We start from the raw sequence: 22,340 nt of genomic DNA, 5'->3' as shown, positions 1-22,340 counted from the left end.
CTTTGTAAGCATGGACATGGTAAGACAGTGTAGGATTCGATCTAGTTGTGTCTTTTTCCCAGCACACCAGGTTGAACAAATCTGAGGAGCCTATTTACTTTTCAAGGTTTGTGTGTGTCTGTTTCCTTCTTTCCCCTTCATGGCATGATTGACAAAGGATCAAGGCTAAGAGGTTCAGTAACCAAAGAGTTTCCTTCTTCCCCATCTGGTCAACTCTTAAGCATTTCAGTCTCCGGCCAGCAACAGTCATTGAATCACCCTGCTATCCAGACATGTTCCCTTGTCTCTGGTAGAAGTACAGTCCTGTCAGCATTAGCAAAAACACACTCACCACTCCTGCAAAGGTTATCATAATGCAAAACAGATATCAAAATGACTTTTTCCCGTCGCGGATAGATCTGCATTGCAGATGGTTGAGTGTGATTTATGACGAGTCCCTAGAAGGGCCCTGTGGACCTCCTTCATTACTAAAGCTGTAACTTTTTATTCTTTTCTAAAGCTCTTAAAAAGAGAAAAGTAAGCATTTTAAACCCCCCCCCCACACACACACACAGACTCTGTGTTTAAGAATTACGTTGGCTCTCTTGGAATGTCAGTCAATGATTACAGTTTTCTAAAGAATTTTTCTGCTAGTTTAAGCTTAGGTGACTATTCTAAGCACCAAGTAAATTATTATGGAAAATTGGAGCTAAGCCTTCCAGTTGTGCTTAAGTTGTTGGAAATAATATGCAGAGGAACCCCTTTGTAGTGTTTTTTTTTTTTTTTCAGTAGAGACAAAAGAAAATACTATTGTATGTGCACAATAGCGTGGGAGTTTCATTCAGCAACTTTTTCACAGGAAAAGTTATACACAGGCTTTTCTGTATTTTCCTTTGCTGCTATCACAACCCAGAGCACTGCACAGATAAAGTGAGAACATTAAAGTGTTCAGACTTTTCACACAGGGTGCTTAGGAAGTCACATACTAGCTCCTAGATAACACCGAAGGATAGAGAGTCACTGAAATAGACACAAGTTTTAAATAAGAGGTTAATATGTGAAGATATAATTTGGCTGAGTTTGAAATTTAAGAGTTCTGGAAACCGGGAACTTTTTATATCCTTAATATTGAAGCAGGGCCCTCCCCCAACCGAAGCTTTACTAAATTTACATTACTCATTTCTATTGCAAAAAGGATACTTGGCGAGTAAATCTTCCCTCCAGAGGCTTTTGTGTGGACAAGCACTTCTTCAGTGGCTTTATTTAGGTCATTTCTGAATATTCCTGGTTGTGGATAGATGCCTGATCTCCTATTTCCTTAAGCACAATTCATTAAAATCACCTGGGGTAAGGACCCATGGGGGACGAGCAAACAGGTAGGGACGCACCCAGCATGCTTCGTATTTGACATCGGCAGAGTCGAGCAGAATGCCTGGAACAAAGAGAAAGAATAGAAGGAAGAGAAGAAAATTACGTTTTCTGGGGGGGAAAAAAAAAGCAAAAATGGGGACCATCTGACACGGTCATTATAATCTTGGGTCCATACTTCTGGAATTACCTAGAGGGATCCATTCTCGTGTCTATTTTTGATGAGATAAGAAAAGCAGGAATAAGATCTCAGAAAAACGGGGCCCCTTTTGGAAGGTCAGGTTATCAGCATCCAGGAAGGAAGAAGTTGGCTTGTGCCTTGCAGATGTTTGCTGTGGCAAATAGCATCAGCGTTGACAATTGATTAGATTCTGTGATTAGCGAAGCAATCCCAGGCTTATTGAGGCTCAGGACTCCCTCCCCCATCTGGAATCTTTTTTTTGCTGGCTCTGTGTGCGTGTGTGTGAGTGTGTGTTTTCAAGGACGGCAGGCTCAACTGTGAAAGTTCTTCCTCTGACACTATATAGTTAGTGGCAAGCCCTTATACAAGCCCTACAAGCCCTTAGGCAAGCCCTAATAGAAGGTTTGGTGTTTTCTAGATTGGGGGAAGATGATCATATTAAACCCCCTAGATTCTGGCTTCCTAAGAGAAGTTTATTTATGTAATACACACCGTTAGAAAAGAGGTAACACACCTAGTGAGGCTGGCTGACACTTAGTAAATCCGTAGGAACTCCTGGAATTTTTTTTTTTTTTTTTAAACAAAATGAAAGAATGAATGCCATGGATGTTTTCTGCTGTGTTCTTTCTTCTCTAATTTCTTAGTAGAAAATAAAAACATAGCCTGCCAGAATTAGAACTCTAGAACCTTGCCACGTGTACCTTCTGAAGGGGTTTCCCATCAAACCAGACAGCCTTTCTCTCTTATGCCTTGTCCTGGTTGGAAAGCAACAGTAATTTTTGGAGTTTAGAAGGGGAATAATCATGGAAGCTAGAGAAGCAAGCCCGAGACATAATGAAGTCGTGTCTAGCAAAGAGGCCCCATCTTTTGAGTCTCCAAGTGGTGTAGAAAGTCTAATCTGACCGGCTGCCCCCTGATCTCTTGGGAGCCTTGATTTCAAAACTACAACAGGAAGCAGTCTTTGCCAGACTTCTGCTTCATAAAAATGCTCTGAGGAATAACATGCCAATACTTGTAAACCCTTTGATTTCCACAGTAAGAAAAAGTAACGCCTCTCTTATTCTGCGTCATTGGTTCTCAACAGGGCGAACTTGTACCTCAGGGGACATTCGGTCGTGCTTGAAGACATTTGGCTGTCAGGGTTTTGGGAGGCGGGTACTGCTGGCTTCTGGTGACTGGAGGCTGGGGAGATGGAAGACCGTCATCCTGCGGCTCATAGAACATTCCTCCACCATGAGCCCATTCCCAGCCCCAGATGTCAATAGTGCCAGTGTCCGGAAACTTTGCTCTAAGTTTAGATTTTATCGTTAGGATTCTGGATTTTTGGGGAGAGGATGCAGTGAACTGTTGTTCTACCCACCCCTCCCCCGAACAAATTGAAGTCTCCTGAAGACTCTTTAGAGAAATGCAGCCTTCAGAAAACGATCTTAGGGAAACGGATGTTAACACATCTCCCCGTCATCATACTTGCCGGAGCCCAGGCATTAGAATCCATAGGTGATACATTATGTCCTGTCTGTCTAGTGGAGGGCGGGCTCCGCTCTGTATGTGCCCCCGATATCTGGGTGACAGCTTACATGGGACACGTGCCTCCCTTCCCACTCCAAATTCAGAACCTTTTAACTGGCAAGCACATCTTAAAATGTGCATTCTGGTAATTGTGGATTACTTTCCAGCCACCTGCCCCCGAGGTTCTTGTAGGACCTTCTCCACAAGCCAGGTCATTCCGTGGGAGTTCTTTGAGACTTTGTGGCACCTCCAAGACAGCCCGTTTGCTCTCTGTCAAGGATACCTCCTTCTCAGGAAGTTGTCCGTTCTGTGCTGTTTCTTCCTCCCTTCCAGTGCCCAATGAAGAACTTATCTTCTCCTCCTCATTTCGAGTTTTGTGTGGGCTTCTGTCTGCTCTCTTGTGGTATGCGTGGCCTCTGGCCTCTTCTCAGAGCCAGCCCTACTAGATACTTCTCAGAGAGTTGGAAGCTGTGATTGTGCAGTACATGGCTGCACAGGGACAACAAAATGCCGGAAGAGCAGACAGAGGCGAGAGCAAGGGAGTGATTCCTGTAATTACTCTGAGTCAAGTGCATCTGTACGTGAAGGCCATTGATATGTTCATATTTATCTATCTCTATGTACATTAGGTAGCCAGACATATTTATAATTTATCTATGCACATATATTTTTTAAATCATCTGTGTCTGTTGCAGTGTGTATCTTGTAAATGGTACATCCCATACCTTTATGGTTCCATGGACGCCATGTTACTTGGCACCAGTACTGCCCTCTGGGGGTTTCTCCCATTTCTTGGGCAGTGCTCATTTCCAATAAACCATCAACCACGCATGAGTGTGAGTTTATTACATGGTATTTGATTGGGAGAGAAAGAAAGGATGTATCTGGGCATCCAACTGAATGCTCTTGGGGGAGGGAGGAGGGCAAAAAAATTATGATATTCTATAAGCAATTATAATTTGGGATCCTGGAGCTGACTACTCCTGGTTCTGATGCCATCTAAATATGAGTGTGTGTGGTAAATGAGGGCAAAATGGCTCTTCTTATCTAAATAAGAAGTAGCTCTGATGGAAAGAAAGTTTGAGAAGGATATAAGTAGGAAATGCAGGCCGGGGAATTATGTGATCTGTGCCATCATACCCTGCTTCAGCCACATGTTGGGGAGATTGGCACCACATTACTGGAAGAAACTTCCAGAACAGGCTGCCGTGCCTGGTCAGACCTTATGCCTCTTTGGCTCAGGACCCCAGTAGTCTACTTCTGTGCAGATAAGCTAAACTGAGAAATGCATGCCCAATGAGACAAGACATGTTCCAGAGCTATGGAGAAGTCGTAGTCCTCTAGACGGCACTTGAGTCGCCCTCCTGTCCCCCAGAAAAAGCGTTCCCTTCTTCCCACAACAAGAGCAAGTGGGGAATCAGTTTATGTAGCTCAAGAGCTAGCTAGTGCTTGTGTGGGGATGGACAGCCCCAAAACAAGGAAAAACAGAAAAGTTTCCTACCTTGAGGATCCCCGCAAGTTGAACCATTTGGTTTTTCAAAATGGCGCCCTCCTTAGACATATGAGGATCCTGTGAGCAGTTCAGCATAGAGCAGAGTGATGGAGTACAGGAAAAGCTTTCTCTTGAGCTCCAGGAGACAGCCCTCTAGGAGAGCGCAGTTCCCTACTTTGGGAGATTAAGAAAGCATCAGAGCTGGGGCATCATTGCTGGGTGATCCCAAGAGGATGATAGCTGTCAAATGTGAGGACAAGAGTGCGATTCGAGCAGGACAGAGTTGGAAATAGAGTGGAACTGACCTGGGTCCCTAAGGTCTCTCCTTTTCTAGGCTAACGTCATGTTTTAACCAAACCTTGCACGTTGAGCTTTCTTTCCTAATGCGCTGAGCTGCACGATGACTTCAGAATAATAAGAAGCTTCTCCACACCCATGTGTTGAGGCCGAGGGTGGGCCAGGTTTCCCATAGTACCACCTGGGTGCTGCCTCAAGGCTAACTGTGTGGGAGAAGACTTCTTCTCTGGGAGGTGAAAGCAGATGGTTAACTGCTCCTCTTGAGGCCCTCTTTTATTGTTATCTTAAGTGTTATTATTAGCATTTCCTATTTCATGCATGCTTCGGAATTCCCAGCCCATTATTCTGTTTCACGTTCCTCCATAATAGCAGGTGCCAAGGGAAGACGTCACCATCCTCACATCTTGTAGTCCTTGAGGCTCTCTTGGGCTGCTTGCTACCCAGCCAGAAGCTTGACCTCCTTTCTAGAGATCAGAAATGTCAATGGACTCCCATCCCATGGCCAGCCCTAACGTGTGACATTGCCTTCACGCATTCCCCACCCTCCCTCACCAGGGCTGCTTCCCATGTGAGGGCAGATGGGTTGGCAACAGCATATCTGGAAACCAGCCAAATAGCTTGTGCGCGCCATCTTGGTGGCAGAAGTACCATCCATTGACTAGTCCGTATCATTCAGCTTGTGCTCCCCTGGCAACCCCCAGAATTTTATGGGCATGAAAGAGAGGTCCTGGAGACCATTTCCAATTCAAATAGACTAAATTAAGAAGAATACATGCAAATAAATATTCCCTTTCTCAGCCTTGAAGTTGTTAAGGGGACACAGTCCTATTGGCAACTCGCAGTAAGACGTGGCTTCACGTAACATGAACGATATGCACCCTTTATTGCTTGCTCTGTTCTTCATGCTACTAACCAGACTCTGTGGATGTTATTTTTATCTTAGTGTTTATTTGGGAGGGGTTGCTTTGCATGTCATTCTTCCTCTTGGCTGTTAGTTGCAGGGGTTGAGCCTTTTCCTTTCTGTGATTCAGGTGCCTCACTCTTTCCTTTCCAGGTTCTTCCAGTTCTTTTAACATGTCAAACTCTGGAGATTTGTTCATGGGCGTGCAGTCACTCAATGGGGACTCTTACCAAGGGGCCCAGGTTGGAGCCAACGTGCAGTCACAGGTAGGGACCCAGCCAATGTGCCACCAGCTGAATGCATTGGAGTCCAAGAGCCCTCGGTCATCTTGGCACTTGCCAGTTCTATTCAGAGAGAGAGGAGAGAGTGAGAGACAGGGTGAGAGAGGAAGATAGAGTGAGGAAGAGAGAGAAAGGGGGAGAGAGAGCGAGGGAAAATGTAGAAATAAAATCTTGCCAATGACCAAACCAAACCAAACCAAAGACAACCATGGTCATGGGAAATCTTGTCCACACTTTGTGAATGCATTTGGCTCTGACTTGTCAGCCACAATGGGAAAGCAGGTGAGGAGCAAGCTCAGGGTGAAGTGACCGAGGCCTGCCGGGCACGTGGAAGCAGCGGATTCTTTCTTCGCTAATGGGAAAGGGAGGAGGAGTTCAGTCCACTGTCTCCCGTTGCAGGCCACCCCTCTTGCTTGTGGGTTTCCCACACTCCATAGTAGCCACATAAGGAGGTGACTGATGAGTAGGCAAATACCTTTGTATCTTCTGTTTTCATTTCAAGCTTTACAAACACCCGAGCAGGTTGACTAAACTCATCTTCTCAATCATCCTTGAGGTCACGGGACTTGGGTTTCTGGTCATGAGTCGGGGCCCATGTTGGGAAGCAAAAATCCGGTCATGTGGTGTAAACCCTTGGTGCCCATTAGCGAACAGCCTGTCTTCACCTCATCCCAGGAAGCTACCCTACTGTCTCAGCACAGAGCCTGCGGGAGAGGGTCAAGCCGAATGCTCTGGGTCAGAATGGCCAGGGAAATTCTGAGCCCCGTTAGCCTGGTCTCCCACCCTGCCCGCGGAACAGGAAGTACCTCACACCTGGAAGAGACCACCTGGCCAGTGATTCAGGAAACACAGCCTAGGGACAAGTGTGGAGAGCCGTGGTCAGACTGGTCGAGGGACCTTACAGCTGGCCGTCACCTGGGTCCTCGCAAGGACAGTGTCAGTCACATACCGCTCTTTCTGGGAGTCGGCGGCCCAGTCCCCCTGCAGATAGAGCCTAGACTTCTGTAGGTGACCAGCGGAGGAGAAGCGAATAGGGTGGTCCCTATGGGGGGGGGTCCTTCACTCCGTCCCCCGTCCCCTACCATCTCCTGCAGCGCTGGGGGTTAGTCTCAGTGGTGGGAATCCCAGGTGCCTTGGATCTTGTCACCGTCTTGCTGACCGAACTCAGAAAGGAGAACGGATTTGGCAGATAGAGAGGCCGGCCTCCTCCTACCGGACCCCTCCGGGGAAGGATACCTCGGCCAGGACTGTGTAAATCTGGCCCGCGCACTCGGCGGTCCGCGCGCGATGCTGCTCTGCCTCCCTTCCCCTGCATCTCCCTGACTAATCTCTCTGTTGTTGTTCGTCCGTTTAGGTGGATACCCTTCGCCATGTTATCAGCCAGACAGGAGGATACAGTGACGGACTCGCAGCCAGTCAGATGTACAGTCCGCAGGGCATCAGTGTAAGAAAACAAGGCCCCCCCACCCTTTGTTTTTATTCTATCATAACCAATTATTTCAAAGCCATAGGGCTCGGAATGCCACTTAGTAGGGCTTCTCTTAGCTTTACGGTCACCTAGTTTCTCGGGTCTGTATCGGCCACGCCGTCAGCAGCGTTCTCCCCACACAAAAAGTGGCAACCGGGCGGGCTTCATGCAGGCAGCTGGCATCAAGGGCTGTCATACCCGATCAGTGTTCTCACGGCACCTGCGGCCACTCGAGTTCAGCTGAGAGGAGCCGCTGAACAGGTGACACCTAGCACAACGGTGGTCGGAAATGTCACCACAAGCTGGGGCCTGGGGACCCTGGGCAGGAAAACCAGTAGCCCAAAAGCCACTGCATCCAGGTCTGTGGTCTGAAAAAGCACCTTTCTCCAGTCTGTCTAAGGACAAAAACAAGAAAGAAATTAACACAGAGGCTGGGGAAGGGGAAGGGACAGGGAGGGGCACAGACCGTCTTCTCCTCGTTCTTGGGCGCGCTGGCGGCTTCTGACTAGCATGAAAATTCATAGCGACAAGCTGTGTCGCACAGAGTGAAATCGATCAGACAGACACAAGGAGAACCGAATGTAGATTTGGGACAGCAATCCAACTTGATTTCTCAGATCAATCGTCCGCTATCTCAGCAGCGGTGACAGCAAGCGAGGACAAGAGGCTGCCTGGAAAAGGAGGCTGTCCTTTAGATCAGGGGTCATTTCCTGGGCGTTTAGAGGCTGCAGGAGGTTCCAGTAGAACCGTTGGCTCAGAACTATGGAAGAAAACTGTGGTTGACTGGTGGCGGATGTTTTTTTTGTTGGTTTTTCTGGTGTTACAATACAAAGGAATTGGGGGTGGGATGAAGGAACAGAAGGCCTGATGTGTCAAATGTCATCCTAGTCTATACTAACGGAGCTGTGGTATCTACACCAGTGTAGGTGATGTCTCCTTCAGCCCTGCATTGGTCAACTCAGACACAACTAAGGTGAGACTGGAAGGAATCAACAGAACACCAGCAGGTTCATCACAAGGAATGGTTGGAAGAGTTGGGAATTCTTAGCCCATAAATGAAAAGACATGGGTGGTGTACAGTAGTTTTAGTCATGTTATTTGTGAGAAAGATTGGATTTGTCATGAGTGAGCTAAATGGGCCAAGGATAGGAGCCAGTAGAAGATTCAGAGAAACACATCTCACTTCGACCTTTGACGGGCCTTTCTTCTAGTGAGAGTTGTCCAGAAAAGGGATTGGCTGCCTCTGGAAGTCAAGAACTCCCCATCCATCAGGGCGTTCAAACATGGCGGCATAGCTAGCTATTCAGTCAGGATGTCGGAGAGTAGTGCCAGGTCAGAAGTGTCTTGGTGACTTTTTAAGGCCCCTGCCACTTAGGAGCACTTTATTTTCTACCTCCTTTAGGCAAAATCCCCTCTGAATTTGTATGGTATTTATCAAGTCTCTCTCTGGCAGGAGACGGAGGAGGTCAAAGCTGACCCTGTTGAATGTAGTCTGGGCGATCCTGTCACTTTTCCAGACAGGATTTCCAGAGCAGAGGCATTCTTCTCTTCTTGTGCTTATGCTAATTATAATTACCATGTTAATGGCTGACTTGCTGGAAACCTGCTTAGCAAAATCTTACAAGATACTGTGGTGGAGAAGTATGTTCTAAAAAACAGACCCCAGACAAATGAGGTTGCTCTGTGCTTGTCTGTGTGTGTGTGTGTGTGTGTGATGGGGGGGGGGTGGTTTCAAGCACATAAGCATTTATGTGTTGTCTGAGTCTTTCTGAGATACATCTTCTATCTCAAAAGACTTTTCCAGAAAAAGCTTTGCTCTGTATAAGTGGAAGACAAGAACATGAGGAAAATACCAGAGTGTGGGGATGAGACCAGGAGCCACAGAAAGTCTATGCGATGGGCGGGAAATGGGCTTACAGTTATGCTTCCTTATTAGGTAATGGAGGAGAGGTTGGCACTCAGACTCTGGGGGGTCAACACTGACCCCTCTGACACTGTCGGGTGGGCTGGGAATCATTTCTGGAAGAGTGTAACCAAACACGTGCAGACAATTATGTTTGATTATGTAATCTTACCACAGAAACTGGGCTTAAAAATACCACTCGAAAGACTCTCATTGTGTGTTCATTTTTTTTTCCCCCTGGAAACGGTGTTTATTTGATTCCTGGGTCTTTAATACGCAGGGTAAATGATTCAAAGGCTGATGGTGATATGATAAGTTCCTTGGGTGTCCATTTTAAGTTTTTAAAAATTGTGCCACGTGCAGGAGACCAAGCTTGTTAGAGCAAGCTGTGGTTTTAGACAGTGATGTTCGACGTGGACACACCTGGCTCTGGCTGCCAGGAGAAGAAAGAGAGAGGGAAGGAGGGAGACAAGAGGAGACAAGAGCAGGAATGAAAGGTTCGAGCCAAGAAATAAAAATAAACAATTCCTAAACCCAAGGCAGCAATGGAATTCCCAGCTGGACTCTGGATTGTGTTTCACTTGGTAGAGGACATTTTCTGGGCAGCCATTATCTGCTCGCCTGGCTGGGTTTTCATAGCACCCATATCTTATCCAACCAGGGTCTATTTTCAATCCCATAAAGTTCAGACCCCTTACTTGCCTTTCACCGAGCCCACGTGGTAAACGCATGGACGGTTGGGAAGAGCTGGGAGACTCCGGTCCCGGTCACTCTCGTGTGTCTGTGGGTAGGCATTGTCCCTCAAGGACTGTAATTCCCAGGCTTAATCCCTCAAGGGCTGCTTTAGGGAAAATGAGAAAATAAGTAGGAAAGGGCTTGGCCAAGCAGAAATCGTTCCACATGAATGCAGTATGAAATGTTATAAGCGGTAACTTTCTAATTTGACCTTTTTTCTCTTCGTGTGTGAGCAGTTTTCACAGTAGACAGTTCCTAGTGAGGATTGGTTAGGACATGGTTGTCACTTTTTTCTCTTCTGATGGAAAGATGTGCTTTCGACAAGGATGTAGCGTTGTACACGTCTTAAACACCCCCTTGCGTAGCGGCGGCAAGCGTTCAATTCTACATCCGTAAGTCCGTTGTGCTCTCGGATGACAATGGGCAGTACTTACCAGGTTAGAGTGGCTCTGAGTAATGGAGGGAGGTTATTTCACTCCCCTGTCAATCGGACAGACTTAGGTCACTCAGCTCTCACATTCATTCTTTTTCCTTTCTCACTGCCACTGTCCTAGTTCTGGAATAGTTCATTGGCTTGGCCATTGTGATCATTTTCTCATTACCGTTACTGACTTCAGTGTCTCCTTTCTTCTGCACACACCCTCTGAATCCGGCCATTTCTTGCCTAGAAATCACCAGCACCTGTCTGTTGCCTACCTAAGCAAGCTCAAATGCCGGGTCTGACACTCAAGAGTCTCTCACACCCTGGTCCCAACCTATCTGCCCTTCTACCTCACCCTCCTGACATCCAGGTAAAATCTGGGTGCTGGACAGCATGGTCAGTTCACTTCTACCTGATCGCGCACATCCCCCTTACATTTGGGCCTGGCTGCCAGATATCTCTGTAAATGTCCTTCATTCCTGTGCCACCTTCCCAATGCCTCCCCATTCTCAAAAACATACTTTCGCTCCCACAGCCAGTTCCTCCTTGCTGCCTGGGTTATCCTCCTAAGCCCTTCTTCTCTGCTTCTCTTTGCTTTATCACACATACGCTTCTCTTACCTTACAGGTATGTGAACAGACAGAACTTAGTTGGTCTTCATGTCTTCCACTCCTGTATATTTCCTAACTGTTTCCTAAATGCCTGTATTAGTTGCTCAGAACATGTTGACTGATGAATAAATCAGGTAGGAGAAGACAAGTTGCCATTGAATTTAGAACGTGTATTTATTTAGTAGCCAATAGGCACATCTTATATAACAGTAAAGTATCTGGAAATTATCTTTATTTTAAGTGCTTTATTAACCCACGAATATATCATGTTTCTAATTCAGAAAGTTTTTTAAGTTTTCCTTTTTATAAGAGATTTTAAGTGAGCGCAAAGCCCAGCACGGGACTCGATCCCATGGCTCCAAGATCATGACCTGAGCCAAAACTAAGAATCAGATGCTCAGCTGCCTGAGCTACAGACTCCCCAGTGAGCGCAAAGCCCAACACGGGACTCGATCCCATGACTCCGAGATCATGACCTGAGCCAAAACTAAGAATCAGATGCTCAATTGAATGAGCCACCCAGGTGCCCTAGGTCTTCTTTTTTATAAAAAGTTTCTAAACTTTCTGACTGGTGAAGATTTTCTGAGAATCTGATTCAAATCAGCATTAGATACCTGAAGCTATATAGTGGTGATATTGCCAAGAGAATGATTCCTTTGAATTCTGTAGAACTTCTCCTGTCCTAAAAAGAATCCCTGTGTCAACACCTGTTTGTGGGATACTATCCATACAACTGTATAACATTGTCTCTACCAGATGTTCCACTGGAACCTCCATGGCCAAACTCACGGGAGGTAGAGGCAACTAGAAACCAGGAAACGTAATGCCTTCCTATGCCTTTTCTTTTGATAAGTCCCGTCACCTCTGTATTTTTGCTTCATCTGTGAAATTTACCAGAGAAGCAAGCTATAAGTTCCCTTTCAGCTGGATAGTTCTAGAGTGGAGATCGAGAGTTCTAGATCTAAATCTAGAGATCAACAAGGACCATCTTTGATTCTTTGCTGTCCACTCCAGAGACACTAGACTCAAGTGTAGGCAGGCAGAGAGAGAGGGGAAGCAGGCTCCCCACTGAGCAGAGAGCCCAATGCAGGGCTCGATCCCAGGACTCCGAGACCACAACGCGAGCCAAAGGCAGAGGCCTACCCCACTGAGCCACCCAGGCACCCCCACTTTAAGTATGTATTAATAAGATGTTGCCACACGTGGAATTGTAGGACTGGGAAGTTAGAGTGATAATTAAAATTCATATGCAAATCTTTAAAAATGCATTTTAATTACATGAAGTTTTTATTTTTCTATTTTGTCAAGTGGAATTCAAAATTTGAAGGTATGAAAATATATCCAGATATGCTCTCCAGTTCGCTTCCTTCAGGTACCTCCCAACACTGCAGCTGGGACTTGCGAACAGCCCCAGGCTGGAGGGGTAGAGGGAGTGATGAGAATTGACAGGTCTGAACATGGTGAACCCATCTCTGGAGGGTTTCGAGGTGGCAGGAATGTTGTAGATGGACTACTGCCTTCCAGAAGCTTCCAGCCCGGCTTTTCTTTATGGCAGAGTCGAGAGGAAATGGAGGAAGCCCCTCTGGCTTCTTATTGGATGAGGCTTTTAAAACTTAATACCATATCAACTTATCATTTGAGAACTGAAAAACATTTTATCGGAGCCCACAATAGTTGAAGAAGAAGAAAAAAAACCCTCAATATTGTAATTTCATACGTAATCCGTTGTTTTTCCCCAGTGGCCAGGTGAAAGCCCTCCAATGAGGCCACGTTGTCTAATGGCATCTTCATACACTCATGCATTCATGTGTTCGAGTATGCATCCATCCACCCATCCAGTCATCCATTCCACAAATAAGCCGTCCGTAGTGTTTTTGACCTTGGGGAAGGAGGTGACGTCTAGTTCAGGTTGGGGAAAGCCTGTACGTGAGATGAATGTAAAATTCTGATGCCCATCAGCATATGTTTTAGTTTTCAATCTCATTCAGTGCTTGCGATCAGGTTTCCTGTTTTTGAAAGATTCACACAAGGGAACCGATCAACTCTGAAGTTTAGGAGGGAATCTGGAAGGGAGGTTTACTCCGAAGAGAGAATCCAAGACCAACCAGCAGTAATTTGAGAAATCTTACCCCCTCCCCAAAAATCCATACCGTGGGCTTACAAGAATACATATCCTTTTGGGGAAAACTCCTTAGTAGAAATAGTCACAAAGAGTTTGGTTGAACTCAAACCAAGTGATGCGGTCACCACAGATCTGATCACATTCACAGTGTGTGAGTGGCTATACATGCTAAACGCATCTGTATTCCGTTTCTGCTACTTTTTGCCCACGTGATGGTGGACAAATCGCTTCCCCTTGATAGGACTCCGTTTCCTGCACTCTGAAAAAGACAACTCGTCCAGGATCCTCTTCTGCTTAGGAAAAATGGGTTTTCCCATCTCCAGGAAACTACAACAGGAAGGGAAATAGTTCAGAGCTATAAATGAAAGAGAAATCTGTCTTCTTAGAAAGAGTCCCATCTGTGAGAGGCCAGTTGTGCATCATGCTGTTTTCACTGAATTGGTATTTTAGAACACCCTACCCAGGTGGGCCCAGATTTGACCCTGCAGCCATGCCGCCCTTGGGCGAGGTTCTGGTCAGATTTTCGAGACTCAAGTCGGTCCCGCCCTCTTCTCTATAAAGAAAAATTTCACAACCTCAAAAGGGCAGTTGCTCCTGGAAGTGGCACGGCTCCTCTAGACCTCAGTAAATATTAAGCTAATTAAATCAGATGAATTTAATTGTGGGAAATGTTGGCATCGATTTCTGCTGATGACTTCTTACCTTCTGGGAAGGGGGTTCCATGTTCTTAGCTTGTTTCCAGATAACATGTTAGACCTCTGTCTTAGAAAATCCAATTGTTATTTTAAAATTTGGTACTTAAAAAAAAATATATGTATGTATATTTTGTATGTATATGTATCTACTTACCTCTGACTCTGTTTGAGTTTGGGGAAATTCTTTTCCATATCTCCAAATACGAAGTATTCCAATTCTTGAATTTGATGGAGAAATAAGACAGGAAGCGGGACCAGTTTGAGTTTGAAACAGCTGACCAGCAATGTAAATAAATGAGTAAATGCTTTATTAAACAAATACTTCTTGAGGACCTTCTAGTATCCATCATGGGCCACACAGATGTTTTGGCGCCCAGTAGAGTCACAGAATGCTGCGAGTTACTTATTCCATCCTTGCTTCTCTGAAACAGAAGCTCTATACTTCCACCTAATATAGCAAAATAATAATATTTTAATGAATTTTGGGAATGGCCATTGTGAGAGGAATTTACATCTATCTTTATATTCCTATCATCTAAAAATGTGAGTGGCTTAGAAACGTGGATTGACATTTGCCATTCTTCTAGAGATTTTACAGAAACATGCTGTCCAAAAGAACTTTTTACACTGATGGAAATGTTCTGTTTTACTGTTGGCTGTAAGTTAACCGTTAGCCCCATTTGCCTGTTGAGCACTTGACATGTGACTGGTGTGACTGAAAAACCAAATTTGTAACTGTATCTAATTTGAGTTCACTGAAATTTGAAGAGCCACATGTGGTGAGTGGCCGCCGTGTTGCACAGTGCAATTCTAGATGCCCCGCCAGCAACATAGAGGCCACCAAACGTGGGACGATCGTGTTGATGTTGAGATCACACTGTAAAAACAGAGAAAACTTCCTAACACTGACCACAGAGAAACATGTTTTCTGCCTAAATCAGTTTCCTAAAGCAACTAGAACTCGTCATTAAAAATTAACCGTGTACAAGAAGTGAACAAGATTAGCATAATCACATGCTTTAAACTATGAAGGAATATGGAGGAAGGTTTAAAATATAAATTTATAAATGCCACATTTATTGTGGCTCTATTTGCAGTAATTGTAGACTCTTGTCAGCCATTCATTCATCTAACCTAATAATCTTTAAGCCTAAGCCAGACATGTCGTTGAACTTATCTTGAACCCTTTAAGTCTAAAAATCATTTAGACCTTACAGGAGGTCCCATCTCTGTTTCAGATTTCCCAGGTGCCCAGAGCCTTTGCTGGCAGCCACTGAATAGCTGTTCCCTCCGCCACTGACTCGCTAGCCTATTCAAAGCGTGGCTGCAGACCAGCCACATCGGCATCACCTGGGAGCTCACGACCAAGGCACAATCTCGGGCCTCGCCGAGACTGTTAAATCAGATTCTGTCCTTTACCCAGATCCCCTGGTGATGTCGAAGCACATTCTGTTTGAGAAACTCTGCTCTAGAGGGAAGCACATTTGAATGGTGCTTAGGGCTTACCTAAGAGAAGGAATCACATTGTTTTTTTCCTGTTGTTGTTTTTATTGTTTTTGTTGCTTTTGCAGGAAGGATACTACCTCTAAAAAAATTTTTGCCAGCATTTATTTCAAAGTTTTTCCAACATACAGAAGAGTTGGGAGAATTTCACAGGGAAGCCACTATGCCTACCACACATTCTGGCATCCGTATTTCATCCTGCGTCTACCTATATCTGCGTCCTTCTGTCGCCAAGCCAGCTTACTTCTCAGATGCATTTCAAAGTAAACTGACAGCAGTAGTGCAGGTTTGCCTGACTCGACATTACTGGCATGGGTGTCATGAACTAGTATTCAGTATTCGTTTATAGTTTTCTTTCTCTTCTAAAGTAAAATTTTATGCAGTTAAGCTTGTAGATGGTTAGTGCACATTCTCCTGATTTTTGACCAATGGAATACACTTGTAAAATTTACTATCCTTCACCTTCTGGTGCCCGCCCCTTTCTAGCAGTTTACAGAAGCGAAAATGAAGGGGAAGGAAGGACGGAGCACAAAGTCGACCACAGAGTAATCTGTCCTCTTCTAGGCCCTCGGGTGTCGCCTCTCGCCCCCACCCCCGACGCCCGACGGCCACTCACTCTTGATCAATCTGAGAGCCTGACTCTGCTAAAAAGTCCATTGCATATCAAATCAGATGCTTTAGTCTACACTTGCTTTCGATTCTGACTTTATGTAACAACTGCTTCTAAAGGGACTTGTGTTCCCTTGGCCATAATAAGAACCTTTGAAGTATCTAAAAACAGATGCTAATGATATTTAAAAATTACAGTGGATCTCCTCACCTAGAGGATGCTCTAGCTCCCAACTTCCATCTTCTTTTCCTCCCTTTTCTTCTCTTGTCCCCTTTAGCTTAAAGTCCAGTTCTAAAGCTTCTCCCCCAAATTATAGAAACCGATTATTTTCCAAAGCCACACACCTGTCCAAAATTGTACTTTATTCCTCCTTAGAGAAGGATCCGTCATGGGAGTGTGCTAGCCCATCTTCAGCCAACCCTGAGACTGAGGGGGTAATTGAAAAGGGCGAGGTTCTAAGGAGAGAAGTGCCAGGCTTCTCTGCCGCCAGAGCTGGGAGTCGCAGAAAGACCCAGGGTCATTACTGAACACTCTTTGCCCTTTTCGAGAGTCGAGAGAACAAAGGCACAGCCAACTCCGTGTGTAAAGTTCTGAGACAAACCCGAGCTTCTCCCGACATCCACACTGAGAACACTAACTTGTAATATTTAGTCTGTATCCTAATACTTCAGTGGGGTTTTTTTTTTAATCTTTTTTGTAAGATTTATTTATTTATGTAAGAAAAAGAGAGAGAGAAGCGTGATCTGGGGAAGGGGCAGAGGGAGAGAGAATCTCCAGCAGACTCCCTGCTGAGCGCAGAGCCCAATGCAGGGCTCTATCTCCCGAAGCCAAAATCAAAAGTCGGACACGTAATCGACTGGGCCACCCAGGGTCCCTCATCCTGTATTTTTATCAACACTCTCTTCTCCATTTTATGGATAAGAAAACAGAGACTCAGAAATTAAGTAGTTTATTCAAGATCAAATAGCAAGAAGAGGATGACGCCAGGATGTGGACCTACATCCAACCAAGTCTGACTCCAAAGCCTGGTTCTTAACCTTTGTCCCGAGGGAGCCTTAAACCTCTAGTTTGTATGTTAGGTAAAGGGTCTTGGCAAGAACCTTACCGTAAAAGAATCTGTTATGTTTCCTTATAATAAATATTTTAGAGCCTGGCTGATAGGGAGAAGAACTGTAAGAACTCCCTTGTGACTATTACATTATGTATCCTTTTTGGGTGGCATAGAGAATGCTTAAGACCAGTGGTTTCTCTTCTTAAAATTAAATTTAAAAAATTACATAGAAAGCCCTTCCCTGGACATAGCTTACCCTACGTCACTGTTGTGTCCCATTTGGTTAACCAACTTAGCCAAGGACCTGATGATCATAGGAGAGAGAGTAGAAATTTCAGATCTGGTGTCTCCTCATGGAGAAATTTGATGGTTCATTAAAGTACACAGCAAGGCTGTCTGAGGAATCTATGTGTGAAGTCAAGAAAAATCTTTTTTTTTTTTTTTTTTTGTAATTTGGGGACAGTAAAATGGAAGAGAAAAATTTTAACTTAATAGCTTACCCATGTGAAATAATGGTTTGGGGTGGGGGGAAAGGTTAGCATTGAAGAAACCAGAGTATCAACCACAGAAGTCCCAGTTTCTCCCAGACCAACAGAAGGGACCACCTTGCTTTGCTGGGCAGGACTTCTACTGAGACAGTCCCTCCTCTTTGTTGACACTGAACACTTGTCATGGGGCCTGTGGGTGACGCTAAGTTCAGCGGCTGGCTCTTGGTTTCAGCTCATGTTGTGATCTCACCATTGTGAATGTCTTCGCTCAACACGGAGTCTGCAGCAGATTCTCTCTCCCTCTCTCTCCAGCTTGCATGCACTCGTGTTCTCTCTCTCTCTCTCAAATAAATAAATAAAATCTTCTAAAAAAATAAAAAATATTAAAATATTTAAAAAGTAATAAAATGCAAGGATAATATATGAATAAATAATATATGAAATGATAATGTATGAATAAAATTTTAAAAATTAAATATAAAAAAGAGTAACACATATTAAAGAGCTAGGAAGTCTGTGAACTGTATTTCCATGATAAACATTTAGATCAAAAGAGCTAGGAAAGAAGAGAAATGGAAATTGCATGTGAAGCGGCAAAGTGAAGGTTAAAAGCAATTAGGACACACAATTACTAAAGAGAACACTAAAAGCATAAAATAAGCTAGGACGAGTTGTTAAAATAAATAACATCAGCTAAGAACATACTTACAAAGATGATAAAACAGATCAAGTAGTAATAAAATAAGGAAGTGGTATAAAGCAGTAAATTAAAGAACAATTAAAACACAATAAGGATAGAAAATTAACAGGCTAAAATGACATTTAATAATTGTATTAATAACTAACACTTACTGACTTCTTTTGTGCTATGTACTTTATATGCATTATGTTATTTAACTCAAGTTTATTAAAACAATCAGGACATTTTTTTAAAAATGTCCAAAACACAGAAACAAAAAACATTCAGAGGTGGGTAAAACCAGGCATCGGAACAATAATAAAAACAATAAAATTAAAGGTGAGCAAAACAGACGTGCAGATACCCATTGGCATTCCTTGGCTAGTGTGATGATTTTTGCTGCTGAAGATCACCAAGAACCTAGCCTGGTGCTTCCCATCTAGACCATGAGTTCTGGAACCTTCTCTCCGCATCTTCTGCTACTGAGCTTGGTCTTTCTTAGAGGCAATTCCTGGTAATCAAAATTCTCAAGCAGTAGAATCCATAGCCCAGAACCCGTGGCAGTGGGCAAGGATCTCATAATCGCACTCAGTCTAGAAGATGTAGTCCAGGATCATCTTCTCCCGGAAGTACTTCTAGTCCCTGCAGACTGTGTCTACATAGTACTTCACAGGCCAGGTTGGAGTAGGAGTCCTTTTCTGGTGGTTTTCTTTACCTTCTCTCTAGACCCCCTGGTTTTATATCCCAGCCTTCGGTTCAGGCTTGGTACATAGCAGGTGCTTACTGCTTTTTGCTCTGAGCTTGCTTGAACCTATAGTCAAAAGCTTTCCCTTTCCTTTTATTTTGTGCTTATGTATTTGTAAACCAGCAAGCCGACCTGTGGCTGGACTTTCTGCCTACTTGGAACGCCTGCGAGCAAGCATATGCATTTTGGTGTTTCTGTTGTCCAGAAAGGCTCTCCCACACAAGAGTGAATTTTTTTTCTTATTTCTTTCTGTTTATCGCAGCCTGGTACACGTCCTTTACCTCCAACTTCTCTATTCCTCGTGCCCTATGATCTCCACCAAATCACTTCCTCAGCCTTTTCTGGGTAGATATTCAGTGACCATACATCTGCTGCTCTTCCTTGTCTTTCCCATACTTTCTTCTGGAGCAGATATTGACTCTGTGGCCTTGAGCTTGATCTAAAGTTCACTCACTCACTCATTCGCTCCTTCGATCAGCAAGCATTTTCTTGGAATCTGTTATTACCCAGTTACTGCACTGGACATTAGGGCAGGAAAATTAAAAGGAGAGTCTCAAGCAATTCTGTATTTCATCTAAGTTGATTACTGTGTTTCACCTTCTTTGACCTTACTCTTTTGCGGTAAGGGAGAAACAGCTGATGAACATTCTTCGCAGGTAGTTATACTCTGAAGAGAGTTTTGAAATCATTTGCTAACTTTGTCTTCTCTAGGCGAGAGTCCCAGTTGCCTCCATCTAAGAAAGACCTCAGACTGGTATTTGACCACTGACTGCCCTGGCTTGTTCTCCAGTGAGCTCTGAAGATTAGCCAAGACCTTTCAAACACGCAAGACAAAGATCTAAATCAGATGTGGACTTTACCGCATACGCTTTGTCTAATTTCTACATTTACTTTTTATTTTCTGATTACAAATTAATATTAACTTAGAAAATGTGGAGAATGCAGGGAAAATCACACAGAAGGAAGTTACTGCTAACTTTTTGTTCTCCAGCCTTCTAGCATTCTGTGTGTAAGTGTGTTTTGTGTGGGTGTAGAAGAGCTATGATCCTATCGAACATATCATTTTGTCACCTACTTATTTTACTAAAAATATACTATGAATATTTTCCATATCATTAAACATTCTTCTCAAACATAACTTTAATAACTGCACAGAAGCATGGTATGGGGAAAGTTCATAATTTACTTAATCAGTCTCTGGTGGAAGGGTTAGACTGTCTTTTTTTTGTTTTTTGGGTGGTGGTGGTGGTGGTTGTTTTTACTATTATTAAAAACACTTTGGCAAACAGTGTAATACAGAAAACTCAGTGTATATTTTCTGTTACTACCTTGAATACATTCCTAGACATGGAATTAACCATGACACCGGATCAAAGGTTACGATCTAGACTAAGGCTTTTGCGATGTAGGGAAACGTTTCTTCTTGAAACTTGTATGAACGCACAGCTCCCACCAGAAGTTCACGATCATTCCCGCTTCCTCACTCTCAGGAAGTGTCTTAGTAGTCTTTTAAATCTTTGTCACTTATCAAACTATAAAATGGCCTCTCATTTTTATTTTAATTTAATTTGTATCTCTTCGATTACTGGTAATATTGAACATTTTTCATATGTTTGCCAGCCTTCTATACATATTCTTGAAATGTTCATCCTTTCCTATTAATTTCTAAGAACTTTTATACAATAAGGTTATTATTCCATCCTGCACTTGGCCAACATGTAGGCAATACAGAGAAAACTCTTATTTCTCAGTGGACAGGGACTCCTGTGGAAAAAAGGTCTCATTCTGTCTCTTTCTGTGGAAAGTTCTTTAGTGTGAAAGGTGGATTTTTTTTTTTCTATTCTAGGAAAACTAAAGGCAGATCTATAATGTGTTGATCTTTAAAAAAAAAAAAATTAACGCTCAGTCTGAATTCACTTAACATTTTCTGTATTTCTAGTCTATGAAAAATCCTGGGGCTAGAAAACAGAACCTCGGAGATTCCTTGGAAAACCTAGAGATATGTTCATCAGTCAAAAATGTCCTTGACAATTTACCCTGTGCCGGAATTTAGGAGTTGCCGGGTATGTCCCTGGCTAGTTTGTAGTCAGGATGAAGAAAGCAAGCGATCGGCATTAACCAGCTTTCTTCGGACCGTAGGTCTAGAAAATGGTCTTCTGAGTGACGTGATGTCTTCTGGTGGTTTGGCTGCTGTGTCGGCCTCCCGGTATCTTCCTCGGCCACCTGTGAGGGAGCACGTTATTCTGAGCTGCAGAATTTTGACTCCTCACGGGCACCGTCCACCCCCCACCCTTCCCGCCCCGTAGCAGAACACACACAGAAAAGCCAGCTCAGACTCCCAAGCCCAGAGCACCAATGGAAGATCCCCACTGCAGAGGTTTCTGGAACGGCATAAAAGGAAAATATGGACATTCTTAAAAAATCAACCCACTCTGACACCTGGTTGAGAATCCCAGAATTAAGAGAGGCCATTCCCCAACCTCCGTGAAGGATCTCTGGGTTGGTAGCCCCTGAACTCTCAATTCTGCATTTTCAAGTCCGTGGATAGTTTTCAAGCACTTGCTCTCATTTTGTCGATAAAAGGAATGCTCAAAACAACAGTATCCTCCCCTACATAAACGAGTGCCCCGTTCTAGCACATTCCCCTCAACATTCTCCATCTGTATTCCCCTCCCCCCTAGCTTCCCACCATCCCTCCCCCTCCCCACCCTTCTGTTCGCTGTAATGACCCTGCAAACACTAAATGGCATTTGAGTGCATTAAGCAGCAAACTCTCCGGTGACATAGCAATTATGACTCTGAAATAGATTTGGTGCGTCACGGAAGATAAGGGTTTTGAAAGTTTCTGTTGTGATTATAGCCTGTAACTCCCACAAATAATAGGCTTCAAAATAAGAGGCTGCCAGTGGAGCCTTTGTGGCTTTGTCTCAGTGATGGCACGTAAATTGCTATTAATGTCCTAAGTGTACTTGAATATGCCAGTCTCTGGGATGTAGAGTTGGCTCGGTGTCTCTCTTTACGCGGCATGTCATTGTTGGACTGATAATCTGGGGTAATTGCTGTCTCTTGGATGGTCAGAAAAGTGTAAGGGGCTGTAGCTTCCTGTGTGACGGTAAATAGCCCCAAGGTCTACGCCATACATTTCCTCTGTGTGTGTGTGTGTGTGTGTGTGTGTGTGTTCTGTGCATAGTTACCGTTCATCGTTAAGGTGTATATATAATTCCTGTGTGTGCCCGGAGTAAATAATAGCTTTTCAGAAGAGCCAAAGCAAAATCAGAGGTTATAAAAATAAAATAAAGAA

The 22,340-nt window shown here is 44.1% G+C and overlaps 1 protein-coding gene across 5 annotated transcripts in view; it reads left to right on the top strand.

The window, feature by feature from the left end:
• The window catches only part of PBX1 (PBX homeobox 1), a 279,587-nt gene that overhangs the window by 243,460 nt on the left and 13,787 nt on the right, over positions 1-22,340 (top strand). For 3 of the 5 annotated variants that reach the window (XM_059145472.1, XM_059145471.1, XM_059145475.1), the window contains 2 exons: positions 5,881-5,993; positions 7,363-7,452. The exons of 1 other annotated variant lie outside the window; for it this stretch is intronic. In XM_059145472.1, coding sequence (XP_059001455.1) covers positions 5,881-5,993; positions 7,363-7,452 — 203 coding nt within the window. The remainder of the gene's footprint in view (positions 1-5,880; positions 5,994-7,362; positions 7,453-22,340) is intronic. One more of the 5 variants, XM_059145473.1, reaches the window with a different exon arrangement.

Source organism: Mustela lutreola, chromosome 14 (genome assembly GCF_030435805.1).
Source record: "Mustela lutreola isolate mMusLut2 chromosome 14, mMusLut2.pri, whole genome shotgun sequence".
Classification (NCBI taxonomy): Eukaryota; Metazoa; Chordata; class Mammalia; order Carnivora; family Mustelidae; genus Mustela; species Mustela lutreola.
This window is presented reverse-complemented; position numbering and strand designations above follow the sequence as displayed.